This window comes from Eubalaena glacialis, chromosome 2 (assembly GCF_028564815.1).
Source record: "Eubalaena glacialis isolate mEubGla1 chromosome 2, mEubGla1.1.hap2.+ XY, whole genome shotgun sequence".
NCBI classification, from domain to species: Eukaryota; Metazoa; Chordata; class Mammalia; order Artiodactyla; family Balaenidae; genus Eubalaena; species Eubalaena glacialis.
In genome coordinates this window covers 194303806-194318022 of record NC_083717.1, presented here as the reverse complement: position 1 = coordinate 194318022, position 14217 = coordinate 194303806, and the positions used below count along the sequence as shown (strand labels likewise).

The 14217-nt window shown below is 63.0% G+C and overlaps 1 protein-coding gene across 1 annotated transcript; it reads left to right on the top strand.

Annotated features, from left to right (window-relative positions):
• Nucleotides 1-6737: 6737 nt before the first annotated feature.
• LOC133084747 (basic proline-rich protein-like) lies at nucleotides 6738-13915 on the top strand. Its single transcript, XM_061181507.1, has 12 exons — nucleotides 6738-6924; nucleotides 7022-7218; nucleotides 7379-7507; nucleotides 7589-7672; nucleotides 7870-7971; nucleotides 8067-8217; nucleotides 8331-8564; nucleotides 9967-10105; nucleotides 10209-10440; nucleotides 11421-11499; nucleotides 12900-13054; nucleotides 13556-13915. Exons 1-12 carry the CDS (start codon nucleotides 6738-6740, stop codon nucleotides 13913-13915), a joined length of 2049 nt encoding a protein of 682 aa, XP_061037490.1.
• Nucleotides 13916-14217: the final 302 nt, after the last annotated feature.

Below are 14217 nucleotides of genomic sequence, written 5' to 3'. Positions count from 1 at the left end.
CTTTGGCCTGAGCGTAAATGGGAACGCTCAGCTGGCTGAACAACCACCGTGGGCAGACACAGGGGCCTGGTGAGCTGGAGCCAGGGGGTGAGGTGTGGGGAGCTGCCCAAGGCATAGAGAATCCAGCAGCCTCCACTGGGAGGCCAGTGAGGGAGCCGAGGGCAGGGGAGACTAGGCACACGGCCACCTCCGGGCACCTTCCCTGATGCTCCTAGCTAAGAGTAGCCTCTCCCTCCTCTTTCTAGAACTTTCTCTGACCCCTTGATCATGCCTCACTCTCTCCTTCTGCCAGCATCATCTGTGCCTGCATCTTGCACCCCTGGAGCCCAAGCACCCCGGCTTCCTTGTCTCACAACCGCCCCAGGGTCCAGCCGTAGGATATCTTGCCCATCGCCTGTCTGCAGGGGGGACAGTGCCGGTGTGTCCCAAACTGGGAGGTGTCCCCGTGCCCCGCTTGACCGTCATCTGCACGTCTGTGCTTTCACTCAGCACACATGCACACTCCAGACACAAATGCATCCCCATCGAGGAATTAGCCAGACTCGAGGCCACCTCCTAAAGACTCCAACAGGCTGGTTTGACGGACACGGGAGCAGCCGAGACCCTGGCGATCTGCCTCCTTGGGGAGGGGGGGCACCAAGCATCCCCAGATGGCCATCAGGAAGGGCCAGGCCGGCCCTGGGCCGTGGTGGATGCAAACGAGGCCCCTCTCGGTCGGGCGGGCCCCCCCAGCTGCCGCCGGTCACCTGGCTCACAAGCACCGGCCGGCGGGGGCACAGCAGGAGGGGCCCCCCCATAAATCCCACACCTGCTGTGGCCGCCGCACCTGCAGCCCGCCCGGAAGGAGCCAGCTGTGCCACCAGCCCGGCACGAGGCAGCGGGCGGGCGGGGCAGGCACACGTCTCAGCCTCAGGGGTCCTGGGGAGGCCGCCAAGTGAGGGTCCAAGAAGGCTGTCTCCTGCCAGACCCGTGAGGGTCCAAGAAGGCTGTCTCCTGCCAGAGCCCTGCTGCTCAGAGCTCCCAGAGAACATTCTAAATCAACACGCAGCCGCCGGCGGTGGGGAGCTGCAGAGGAAGCCGGCTTCGAGGACAAATCCCAACCACAGCGGGCTTGTGGCTCTTCCTGGGGAAGAAGGTAGGAATGACTCGGGCACCTCCAGGGCGGAGGGGAGGCTGGGGTGCGGTGGGGGGGGAGGCCAAGGCGGCCGGGGCTGGCGTTGAGGCTGGGCATGCTCCAGTGGGGACCTGTGTCCGGTGAGGAGACCACCAACCCCGGCGAGCAGCCCCAGGCCTGCTCCCCCTCGGTTCGTCCCTCCGCAGCACACCCCCCGGCCTTCCTCAACGTTCACGTCCTGGGGGCCCACAGCACCCAGCCGCCCGGGTGAAGGGACTCAGGCCTCCTGCTTCTCTGAGGGCGGCCCCACCCCAGAGGGTCGGTGTCTCCGGGCCCTCCAGAAACACCGTGCGTTTGGGGTGCAGCAGCTGAGGCACAGGGAGGGGGCTCCTGAGACGTATCTCCGTGGCTCAGGGGCAGCGGGGTGCAGGGCCCCATGGCCAGAGGGGGGCCCTCCCTCCACACCTGCCCAGCTTCCCAGCCCTTGATGCCCGTCTACGTAGCACAGGTTGGCGGCGGGGACGAGCCCGGACCCGCCTCTGGGGTCTGCAGGGGAGGGGGCCGGGCCAGGACTCGGACGGCCCCTCCTGCCTTTAGCACCTATAGCCACCGCCTCGGCGGCCCCCCGCTGGACCACTCAGGTTCCCAAACGCCATGGGAGAAACCGCAGCCCTGGCACATCCAGTTGGAGTTCGTGGTCCCTCAAGTACCCAGCTCAGCAGAGGTGCCAGCCCAGCTTCTGCCCAGGCCTCCTGGCACCTCAGGGACCCCCGGCCACCAGGACAGGCCCCAAGCCCTGGCCACACCTACGCTGCAAGGTGGTGGTTTTGTGGCTGCCCAGGGCGGGGCTTGGGCTCAGGCTCCGGCCGGAGGTGTAGCCAAGGAGCTTGGGGGACTCTTCCGAGGGCAAAGGCCCAGGAACCCCACACACCCCGCTGCCGTCTTCCCAAGGGGGCCTGTAATTGGAGGCTCCAGGGACAGACAGGCCCTGCTGCCGGGACACAAAGCATCCACCGGCTGATCCCCCAACAAAGATCAGGCTGGGCTTGGGCCCCCTAATCCTCGTCCCCATCCCCGGAGGGTGCCCAGGTGCCCGGGCCAGGCCAGGCCTCCACTAAGAGGCTCTAATTGGTAGGCCCAGAATGGGGCCCGTCTCCAGGGCCGCTCACACGGGCGCAGGTGGGCGGGGGAGTGTGAGCCAGGGGCCGGGGCTTCCCGTCCCCTGCTCCGGAGCACGAGGGTCTGCCGTGTCCCCGGCCTAGGGGTGCTCCTAGGGGGCACAAGTCCACCTGTGCATTCAGACCCTGACAGCCTCATCCACGGTTCCAGGGTGGGGGGCAGCCAGCAACCCATGGGGCCCCATGGGGGGTTCATGAGTCTCCTGTCTCCCCAGGGCAGGTGTGGGTGTTGGCGGCTCAGCAGACGTCCTGAGCACTGGGCATCCACCATCCCACCATCTGTGGGGAGACCAAGGCCCCCTCCTGACCTGCGGCACATCAGACCCCGACACCTGCCATGGGGTTGCTGCACAAGACAGCAGAAGGGTCTTTGTCCCAGACTCCATTAGGGGGGAACCAGGAGAGGACGGGGCACCCAAAAAGAGAGGCCCCAGCCCAGGCTCCGAGGAGCCCCTGCCCCCTGCTCCTCCTGCCCCAGGCTCCCCAAGGGGCACCCAGCCCTCAGTTTCCCAGGCAGAAGCCCAGGACGCCCAGATCCCCTCTTCCCACGGGGCTCAGCCATCTCGATAAGGGTCCCCAGTCTGTCCCTCAGCCTCATGCTCCGTCTAGGGCCCCGGCCACACGTCCCCGATGCCTCCACGCCACACTGTGACCCCCAAGCCCTTCCTCCTGGAGGCTGTAGCTCATATTCTTGAAGGTGATCTGAGCCGTTCCTCGAATCTCCATCCTCACCGTGGCCCAGCTCAGTTCTCCCACTTGGATCCACTGCTGCCCCACTGGAGCACCCGGCCTCCTCCACTGTCCCGGGGGACACCCCCCACCTCCTCACGGCATCAGCACCAGCGGCCACGCTGCAGGCCCCAGCAGGGCCACCCACCCAGCTCAACAGCGAGCGAGACCCCTCGCAGCACACACGCATACACACACGGCTGCACTCCCGGATCAGGTTCCCTGCTTGCCAGGGTGCACCAGGTGCAGAGCCCTGGATGGATGCTCAGGGCCAGCCCTGACCCCAACCCTTGGTGTGACCTGCACGAGTCCCCTCCCTCGAGGGTCTCCACACGGGACGGCGGCTGATGGCTAAACACCCCCAAGCGCCCACAGGCTCGTGGGCAGCATCACTGGCGCTCCTCCCAGTAAGGTGTCCCCAGAGGTAATTGATGACCCTGGTGCAGACAGAGGGGGCCGGGCAGAGTGTGAGATAGTTCACTATTCATCACGCCCCTCGCTAACCCCAGACAGCCCCCGACTCGGCCAGACAAAGGCGACACGTTCCCCTCCACACGCGTAATTTATCCTCCATTAATGTTCGCGACAACCTGACAAATTAAATCTCTTTTAAATGTAATCTGTCTCTAATAGTTAGCAGAAGGGGGAAAGCCCTACCTGGTTTTGAATATTTAAACCTCCATATAAAAATTTTAAACCCCAGGAGCGCGAGTGCATTAAAGAACCTAACATTATCTTTAGGGAAGAGGGCTGCCCGCCCCACACACTCCCCGATGCAAATGTCCCATTTTTATCTGTGGCTTACAGGCATGTCACAAATAGGATTAGAAAACCATTTTGTGAAATGGAAACGAAGGGGATTTAATGGAAAAACCAAAAGATGGTCCAAGACCCATTTTTCCTTAATGTTATTTCTGGCCAGGAGATTCCCCTAAATCACCTCCCAGGTTGCATCCCTAGGACACCCAGTAGAACAAAAGCCAGACAGAGCTAAAGGACGCCGTAAGAGGGGGCGCGGTGAGAAGAAAGGGCAGGCCCCCAGCCAGCCCGGAAGCCATCACAGGAGGGATGCCCCAGCAAAATTCACTTACTGGCTTCGCTGCGGCTTGATTGCCTTAACCGAGTTAATCCTCGCCCTGGAAGTCCATCCTGGGGTCGTCTGGGGACCGTCCTCCGAGCCCCAGGCCCAGGAATGACCCAGCTGGGCATGCTGACCTGCAGGCTGGCCACACGCCCAGCGGGGCTTCTGGCATGGGGGCCGCCCTGTCTGCCCGGCCCTCTGCCCACCTCCCTGGCACCCCGCAGGCCAGTCACACCCGACAGATCGTGCAGTCGGCCCGCTGGTCCCTCGCCCCCTTCCTCCTAAAGGAGAGAGGGAATTCCAGAGTCTTTGTTGTGGCTTCACGGGAACCCACGGCCTGGCTCTCCCAGACCCACGACCCCTGCCCACCCTCGTCCTGACCCCCAGACCCTTGCTCCACAGGCCTGCTGCCTGGGGCCGTCCACCTCCACAAGGGATGAAGGCGGAGCTGGGAAGGAAGGGGCTAGAGCACAGGACGGGTGGGGAGGGGATGTGTCACACGCTTTCAGGGGCTGCTTCACCCAATCTGGCCGGATCCAAGCCTTGCGGCCTGAATTATGTCCCCCAGAATCTGCATGTTGAAGTTCTAACCCCCAGCCCCCCAGAATGGCTCAGGCTGAGACAATAAATGTCTGCTGTTAAAGCCCCAGAGGCCGTGGTACTGTGTGCCATGCAGCAGCCAAGCAAACTCCAAGGTCGGGGAAGGACGGGGAATGATGGGAAGCCAGGTTGGGTGGCCGAGGCGGTAGGGAGCTACGGAAGGTGTGTGAGCAGGGCGGGGCCTCGATCAGAGCTGTGCCTTTGGGAGCTCATTCTGAAGGAGCGGAGCAGACAGAGGGCCGGGGGACGGCCCCCTGGTCTGCCTGCCCCCCACATACCCACCGCGCCGGCCCGCGGGCATTCGGGTTCTGCTCAGATATGTAGCCCAAGGCCATCCCCTGGGAGCAAGTGGCCACTCCCCAGAATGCCCTCCCCCTGCCCACAGCCAGAGGGGCAGGGCCAGCTGAGCCCCTCTGGGCGGCCTGGGAGGCAGGAAGCTTCCGAGCCCAGGTGGCCTTTGCACACCTAAAATGAACTCTTCCTCAAGGACCAGTATTTGTCCCCCACCCAACGACAGACGGAGGCAGAGGGTGGGGCCATTGGAGGGTTCCCCCCTTCCCAGTCCCAGGCCATCACTGGGCAGCCTGAGCCTTGTCCCCCTGCCACCTCCCTTCATGGCGGGAGACAGGACATTTTTGCCCTTGGGACAAGGCAGGCACATGCTGAACCCCAACCCACGTGGGCTGTTGTCCGCTGAGTGAGTAAATTAATGGAGGAAAGCTGGACATGTGGAGCACACACCCTCCTCCCCTCCCTCTGGCAACCTCGCACAGATGCTCTCCGAATGCAAATGTTCCGGTTAGGTGCCAGGGCTTAGCTGTAGGGTTTCAAGTCTCTTGGTTGGAAATAAGGACTCTGTGTGCCCACCGTTCAGCTTAAACACAGCTAGGGACATACCTTTTGTGCAATGTCCTTGCAGTGACCTTGAGCATTCCGGGGCCTGGGATACCCTGATGAGCGGATATGCCAAGCTCCTGCCAACGTTTCCCCCCAACCCGGTCACCACACCTGCCCCTGCAGTGCCCCTCCCCCGCACCGTGTGCCCACCTGCTGCGTCGGGGGGTTTGCCGGAACTGGGTTTAAACTACGGGTCTGAGGGCTGAGCCGGTCAGGCTTCCTCTGCTCAGGCCCGGGATAAGTGAAAATGTTACTGGGCATGAGAAAGGAAACCTTATTCTTCAAATCAGATTTTTAGGTGCAATCCCTTAACTTTCTTACATTTTTTTCATCTGTTGCAAAACAGCTCAAGGTCATCGTAGAAAATCCAAACAACACAGAAAAGGCCAGCTGCACTGTCCCAGGATAAATCTGCAGGTCTATTGCCCAGCGTCACCCCCCCAGCCGGCCCCCACGGTCTTTGCTTCCCTGGGACTCAGAGTTTGGGGCAGAGCCCCCTCTCCTGGCACCTTGCTCCTGTCCCCTTCTGTCACTGTTCTGCCTATGAACAGCTCCTAAAGGGTACTTGCCAGGGCACCTTAAACACGGACAGGACACGAGTTCCCTACAGCCGCCGTGCGGGCGGAGGCCTGGGCCCGGCTCTGTCCCAGGCTGACTCCGCGGGTGCCCCTGCCCTGGGTCTGCACACCGCCAGCCCCGAAGCCAGAGGCCACAGAGACCGCTTGCCTGGTGTTGAGGCTGGCGACACAGAGGGCAGTGGGGGACCCCTCTGTGTCCCCACCACACCAAGCCACCAAGCCAGGGCCTCACGCGGCGGGGGCTGAGGCAGAGGTGGGGGAAGGCCACGCACACGCCCCGTCGCAGCACACCCCCAAAGCCCCCTGCACGCCTCCCCTCGGGTCGGCGCCACTGGTGGCCAGCGTGTCCCCACCCGGAGCTGACTCTGCCCAGGAATGAAGCTGGTCCGAGCCACTGGCATCTGCCGTGGGGCGCAGACAGCCAGGAGCCCACACTCCCCCCCACCAGGGCTCCACTCAAGCCCCCGCCCCGCAGTTGCTGATCTGGAAAAGTATGGCTCCGGCAGGCCCAGTGTTTATATACTTAGCGTTTCACACACAGTTCTCAGCCTGGGCGGCTTATGGCGTGCCATGTGCCGCTCATGGGACCCCCAGGACGCCCACCCGGCCCCCCGGCCCCGAAGAGGCTAGAGCTCCCCGCCCACCCTTCAGGAGGAGTGGCCCCTTCCTCCACCATCCAGCAGCTTCCACAGCCCGAGTGTCCCAGACCCCTGACCTCCACCGTGAGCTCAGGGTCCAGCGTTGTCGGTGCCCCTGCGCTTGACGTGAGTCCCGGGCAAAATGCAGAGACTGGAGGAGTGTGGGCCCTTCCTCTGCCCCAGGACTCTGTGGATCTTCCCCACAGTTCAGGCCAGCATCACCCACTCGCTCACCCATCCACTCACTCACCCCACGGCAGCAACAGGGACACCCCCCCCCGAGGATGCTCCTCCCCACGAGGGTTCCGGGGGGCAGGGTGAGCCCAAGCCTCCCCTCGGCTCCCCCCACCGAGGGCCCGCTCATCGGGCTCTCTCCAGCGAGGGCCCCCGCCTGTGCGGGAGGGTGCAGAGCAGGGCTCCCCAGGAAAGCCCGCAGCCTAAGAGCCCTGCCAACTGCAGCTCATTATCGATTTGATGAGTGCTAACAGCTTTCCTGGGCAGCCTCTGCAGGGCCAGTTCCAGGAGCAATTAACTGTAATTATCCCCGGTCCCCGCGCCCCCAGCCTGGCCCCAGGCCCATGAAGGAGAAGTCGAGGCTGGGTTACGCGAGGTCCCCCAGGTGGCAGCAGGGGCCTGGTCCGCAGCCTGGCTCCTGCAGGTCCCTGCCCTCTGGGGCCTCAGACAGCCTGTCTGTGGGGGGGAAAGGGGGGAGGGAGCCGGGCTCCAGAAGGTTCAGGCTAGCTCCCCCCCTCCGCCCTTCGCACACCCCCCAGCCGGCTCCACCCAACACCCCACCCACGGACCACACGCGGTGCCAGCTCCTGCCCCACAACCACCAGTGCTTTCTGCGTCTCAGGGTCCTTCCACGTCCTCCCTGACCTTGGACTACCTGGAGGGAGGGGGACCTGTTCCCATCTCAAGGAGAATCTGAGGCTGAGGGACAGCTCCAGGCTGGGGTGGAGCTGGGAGCCAAGCCCGGGCCAAGGTGGCATCAGGCCCGGCCAGGGCTGACCTAGAGGTGGGTCTCTGACTCCCACCCTGCCCCGACCCAAAGCAAGAGCTTCTGCCGCCCTGGGACCGCTCAGGGGCCATGGGAGTGGAGGGGGGTCAAGAAGAGAGGCACCCGGTGACCCCGGCTTCCCGGCCTGGACCACGGGTAAACGGTAACCCCTCCACTGGCACCGGGATCCCAGGCAAAGGGTGGGGCAGGCCGGGGACAGCAAAGGTCCTCTTTGGGGTGTGTCGAAACAGAGGGGTGTCCAGGGGACACAGGCAAAGGGCAGCTGGACACCTGATCTGGAGTTTAAACAGCAGGACCAGCTGGAGGTGGAGGTGCGGACGGAGGGCACGGGTGAGGCTGTCCCGGCCACGGCGGGCCACGGCGCTGTGTGGGACCGCACAGGTGGGTGAGGCAGCAGCAGGGACAGCCGAGGGGAGAGTCCGGGGCTGGCTGTACGGGGCTGCGGAAGCTGCTTCCCACGAAGCCCAGGGCCCGCCCTCCTGTGCTGTCCGCAGAGTGCCCAGGGGTGTGGGGAGATGCCCCCACGTGTCCTGCTTCCCCTCAGACTGCGGCCGAGGGCAGGGACACAGGAGACACTGGGGTGGGGCACAGGCTGAGTGAGCGGTGGGGGGGCAGCCAGGCCCCTGGGGACGGGCTGGGACCGGGACCCTCCCCTCGGTCTCCTGTGCAGAAGCAGCTGAGGAGGCTGGAGGCTGGGGGAAGCCAACTGGACCCAGACACCAAGGCCGGTCAGAGGACCAAGCTGGCCACAAGGATACTGTCACGAGCTGAACTGTGTCCCCCAAGTTCCCATGTCAAAGCCGACCCCCGGCACCTCAGAATGTGACTGCATTTGGAGACAGGGCCTTGAAAGGGGGATTAGGTGAAAACGAGGCCCTTAGGGCAGGTCTTAAACCAGTCTGACTGATTATAAGAGGAGATTTGGACGCACAAGGAAACACCAGGGGTTCGCAGGCACACAGGAAAGCCGAGTGAGGACAAAGCAGGAAGACAGCCATCTGCAAGCCACGGGGAGAGGCCTCGGGAGAAACCAGCCCTGCCAACACCTTGATCTCGGACTTCCAGCCTGCAGGACTGCGAGAGGATAAATGTCTGTTATCTAAGTCGCCCGGGCTGCGTACTTGGTTCCGGCGGCCCTGAGAAGGCGAACACAGATGTTTTATACTGAGAAACAAAGCCGAGGCCACGGCGGGGCAGAGGGCAGACAGGTGACCACTCTCAGCCCCTCTCCAGGGCTGCCGGGACCCCAGCCCCAGGCCCTGAGCCTGAACTGCCCCCTCCCTTCCCTCACCTCCTGAAAGCCACCCAGGTCCAGGCCTCCTCCTCAGAGCCTCCCCAAGGACCTCACTGTCACTGCTCTGTGTCCTGCCCACCCCACAGCCCAAGAGCCCCTCGGGGAGGAGAAGGTAACCCCTGGAGCCCCCAGCCCAGACCGGCCTCCACAAGCTGGGGACCAAATCCCCTCCGTTCCCTGACCCACCCCAAACCAGACTTTTGCCAAACACAGTCAATAAATTATTCAGTTTGCAAAATGCCATTATGTGCGAGTTTACTTAATTGAATAGAATAATTTATGGTAAAACCTGGGGAAAGAAAGATCGATGAGGAATGGCACAGAAGAATGATTGAGTTTCAGTGAAGGCAATTTGATTTTTATCCCTCATTATAATAATGTTAAGGGGAAAACATCAACTTGGGTCAGAATCAATATTTGCCCGTGGCCGGACCATGAATTTTAACTGGAGGTGGCGAGGAGGTGGGTTGGCGCATCAATAATTAATGTCTCCTCGTCTGCCGCCACAAATAATGGCGGGCTTTGCGTCCAGACAGACGCCCACTGCCCGCAGAGTCGTGGGCGATCATAAAAGACAATTTAGGAACCAGTCTGTTCGCGATACGTGTGTAACACCCCGCGACATGATTCAGGACGCAGCTCCTCGCCGGCTTCACAGCAAATCACCCAGAGACGGATGGCGCGAAGTTTCAGCGCTTTTCCTTGGTGCCCCGCCTCGGTCATCATGATGCCCTCAGCCAGGGCCAGGCCGGGCTCAGCCTGCGTCTGGGCCAGGACCGCCCGACCGCCCTGCATCCCTGATGCCCAGGACTAGGCCAGCCCGTCCTGGAGGGCAGCTCAGGGGGACACTCGTGCCGGCCACGAGAGGCACAGGCCAGAGGCTCCGCCACCTGCCACCTGCGGGGACCCCAAGCATGTCACCCCCGCTAAGAACCTCAGTGCCCTCGCCTGGAAAGCAGAAACGGGGATCCCCGGGTCTGCACAAATGATTGTTCCTGGCGCTGCTTCCCCCCGCGCTGAAAAGAGGTTCCTGATCTGACGTATTCAACCCAGACACCTGCCCCATCCCTGTCCACAGGTGCGTGTGTCGACGCACCCACGGCCCACACCCTCTGCAGGAATCCTCTGGCTTCAGTCCTGCAGGTCCAGGGAGCAGCAGAGAGTTCCGAGGCCCGCAGGAGTGGTTCCCTGAGCCACAGACCCCAGGGCTTCCTGCCTCTTGGCTCTGGAGCCCCCCGAGCCCCCAGTGGCCCTTCTGTGTCACCCCCACCACACACACCCATGCGGTCAGCTCCAGGGAGCCCGGGCCGGTGCGCGCACAGGTCCTGGATCGCTGTCCCCAGTTTATAGAGGAGAAAAATGAAGCTCAGGGAGGTCGAGGGACTTGCCAGGGGCCACACACCCAGGTGGCAGAGCCCTCGCTCTTCAGACCATCTGACCACTTCTAGGGGCTGGCCTCGCGCAGGGCTCTGCAGAGGGGACAGGATGAGACAGACCCCGCACCACGGCCCAGCATAATGACGTATATGCTTCACAAATGCCTCACGAAAGCCCTGAAAACTTAGCAGCTCTCACTGGCCAAGAGGAGCCGGCTCCCAGCATGGTCCCTGCCTCCATACCTGCCTGACGTAAATGAATGAATGACTGAACGAACGGACGAATTCTGTGTCTCAGCCCAAAGCTTCCTTCTGGAGCTGCCTGTGGGTCCCCTGGACTGTCTAAAGCATTTCAGACTAAACAGGTTCCCAAAGCAATGTTGGCAATCCTGTAGTCCCGGGGCTCCCACCTCACCAGCCTCCTAAACCAGAAGGGCTGTGGGTGAGGCCGTGGCCAGAGGCCCAGCACGCCAAACACCAGCAGTGTGCTGGGTCCAGCTCCCCATCCACCGGTGGAGGGTCTATGGAGAGACCTGGAGCTGCAGGGCAGGGATGCTGCGAGGGCTGAACGAGGTCTCGGGTGCTCAGTGGACCGCAAGGGAGGTGGCCAGCACTCCGCTTTCCTCCCGAGGCCCCATCTCAGCCTGGCCACCCCGGATGGGCCTCCCCTCCCCTGGCAGCCAAGACAGCAATGGAACTGAACTGCCCGCCTCACCATACACATCCCCTGCAATTACACCTACCATCCTTTCTGCCAGGAGGACACTCACCCCTGCTTGTCTAGTCCTCTCTGCCTTCCAGGATCTCACTAAGTGTCTCCTCTTCCAGGAAGCCTTCCCTGACTACCCCTGCCCCAGAAGCTCCCTTCCTCCGAGCCCCCCCACATACGTTCTCTGACTTCTTTCCTGGCCTAGATTGCCTCCCAGACTGCAGGTCACTTGCTAGACCGTATGTCCTGCTTCTGGGGCCTACGGGAGCTCAGCCTGAGCAGCGGTGGGACAGCCACCTCTCCCCAAAGGCACAGCATCACTCCCGTGTTGATTGGGTTTGTGTGGGCGGAGGCTGGGTCTCTGTGGAAGGCGCCCCCACCACCCTAGCCTTAGCCCGACCTTGACTGCTCACTGCACAGGGTATGGCGTCCCCCTCGGCCACAGAGCTTCCGGGGGCTGAGCTGAGCAACAGAGGATTCCATGCAAATATTTGTTTCGAGAAAGAGCAGGAGACCCTCAGATGTGTCCATGAGGAACACATCAGACGGGCCGCGAAATCCACTGCAGGATTGCTCGGCTCGACCACGTCGGGAAGCAACTCAGCAAACAAAGCAATGACCAAAAGCAGACTAAAAAGAGCAGACCAGATTTCACGGGAAATACATGTTGTCTTTTTGAGTGAAATGCTGAGTTGCGAGTACAGAGTACCTTCTGGCCTGTCACTGAGAGACGCCCCCCCTTCCTCCCTCCCCAGGATGGAGACACCTGGGTCTCTCCCGGTCATGCCTGAGAGCCGAGGGTCAGGACTGGTGTGGCCATGGGGTTGGGTTGGAGGCCTCAGGGGGCAGTGGGGAGCCCAGGTCACCCCAGGTTCTGGGAAGAGGATGGAGTTCCCACAGTGGGGTGGAGGGCAGGGTGAGGGGTGGGTTTGAGGGAAGAGAAAGCACTGGTTTTGATCCCACAGGCCTGGGGAGTCCAAGGGGCACAGGGCAGAGGCCAGGGGTGGGGGGTAGGGGCGACAGAATCACAGATCTGGGGACATGAAGCCACAGGGCGGGGCAAGGTGGTCCTGGGGGCGAGGGGAGAGGGAGGAGGGCCACCAAAAGGACAGAGCAAGGACACCCGCAGGGTGGGGCGGCTGATGAACATCCAGGGAGGAGGCGAAGCACGGAGGGGAGGGGCCCAGATGGCAGGAGGAGTGGCGCCACGTGGCACCTTCCTCTGCAGCCTGTCTGTGACCTCGGAGTGGGGAGGGGGAGGCTGGCCGGCCCTGAGCAAGGGTCCCCAACCCCTCCTCAATCTCCCCCGCCAGCCTTGCACTGGAGTGACCTCCGTTAGCAGGGCTGCGTCTCAGCCTAGGCCCCCGCTCCTGGGCTGTGGGTCCATTTGCAAGTCTAATTGCCCTGCTCCCGCTCTGCCTTTCACACCCCATATATTGGCACCGGAGCCAGAGCCGAGATGCCTGCCTGGGTGAGCTGTGTCTATAAGCTCACAAGTATGGGCGCCCCCTCCTCCCCCGACTTACAGCACAGGAGCCAGGAGGGAGAGCCCCCAAGGGGCAGGCAGGAAGGTGTGGGGAGAGGGCCTAGGCCAGGCTGGGGCCCAGGGGCCTTCCTGGAGGAGGGGGCTGGGAACACGCAAGGACAGGACTCTCTCCCCACTCTACTTCCCCACCTCCCGCAGCTCACATTGGGGCCACGCTCCACCCCGCCACCCCCCTTCCCACCCCCTTCCCCATCACGGCCCCCCCCCCAGGCTCCTTCCTGCAGCATCGGCAGGGGAGCGGGGAGAAGAGTCAGAATGGAGGGACTGGGGTTCAGGCAGGGAGCGGGGAGCAGGTGGGGCCTCACTCCCCCAGGGCTAGGAATTGAGAACTTCAAGGTGGCCACAGCTGAGCAAGCGCACAGTGGGGACCCCGAGAGTGGCTCTGGGACCGCATAGGTCTCAGCCCTGCCCCCTCTTCTCCATCTTGCCCGCTCCACCCTGACTCCAGCCCTAGAAGCTTCCCCGCCCCTCCCTCAGTGCCCCCTCCCGAGCCCCACACCTGCTGCCTCCATGGGGACCCCTGGCCCACCGCCTTTGGGGATGCCCTTGGGGTCTGGGCCAGTCTGCCCAGGACTCTAGACTGGGAGGCCAGGGGCCCCTGGAGGCCCACCTGCCCCTTGCATGGCCAGCTGGGGCCAATAGAAGCTTCAAACAGAAAATCCTTGTACCAAACTCCAGCTTCCTTCAAGGGAAACTCCAAAGCAGCCCAAAGACCTGAGCTAGACCCTCAGATCCCCAGACCCTCAGATTCCTAAATCCTCCCACCCTCAGATCACAGACCCTGAGACACCTAGAGCCTCATTGCCCCAGACCCCCAGACCCTCAGGCCCCCAGGCCCCCAGGCCCCCATACCTGCGGGCCCTGAGACCCTCAGACCCCCAGACCCCAGACCCCCAGACCCTCAGGCCCCCAGGCCCCCATACCTGCAGGCCCTGAGACCCTCAGACCCTCAGACCCCAGACCCCCAGATCCCCAGACCCTCAGGCCCCCAGGCCCCCAGGCCCCCATACCTGCGGGCCCTGAGACCCTCAGACCCCCAAACCCCAGACCCCCAGACCGTCACAGGCACAGAGTGCCCCCAGGCCCAGAGGCAGGAAGGTCTCACTACCCCAGGCGCCACCGAGGAGCAGCTGGTACAGGAGTTGACGGTTTGAGCAGAGCTCACGCTGAAGGCCTGGAGTAGATGAAAAACTTCTGGAAGCTGCCATCAGCCACCCAAAGGAACGGCCCCCTCACCTGTGCCTCACTCAGGCCTCACCTACACCTTCCTCCCTGCAAGGCAGGCTGTCCTGACCCCAGCACTGGGCGAGGGGACACAGGGCGCCTGCCAGTCGGGGGGCAGGAGACACCGCCCTGCTGCCCGAGGCCCCGTTTCAGGAGGGGGTGCTGATGGGGGTTGAGAGGGAGGCATGGAGGCCAGAGCCTCCCAGAGAGCATGGCAGGTGGAGGCTGGCTC

Coding starts and splice junctions, on each gene's coding strand:
- LOC133084747 (XM_061181507.1), top strand. CDS start 6,738: ATGGCGTGCCATGTGCCGCTCATGGGACCCCCAGGACGCCCACCCGGC. Junction 7,673..7,869: donor AGTGCTTTCTGCGTCTCAGG/GTCCTTCCACGT, acceptor CCCGACCCAAAG/CAAGAGCTTCTGCCGCCCTG. Junction 10,106..10,208: donor GCAGAAACGGGGATCCCCGG/GTCTGCACAAAT, acceptor CCCTGTCCACAG/GTGCGTGTGTCGACGCACCC.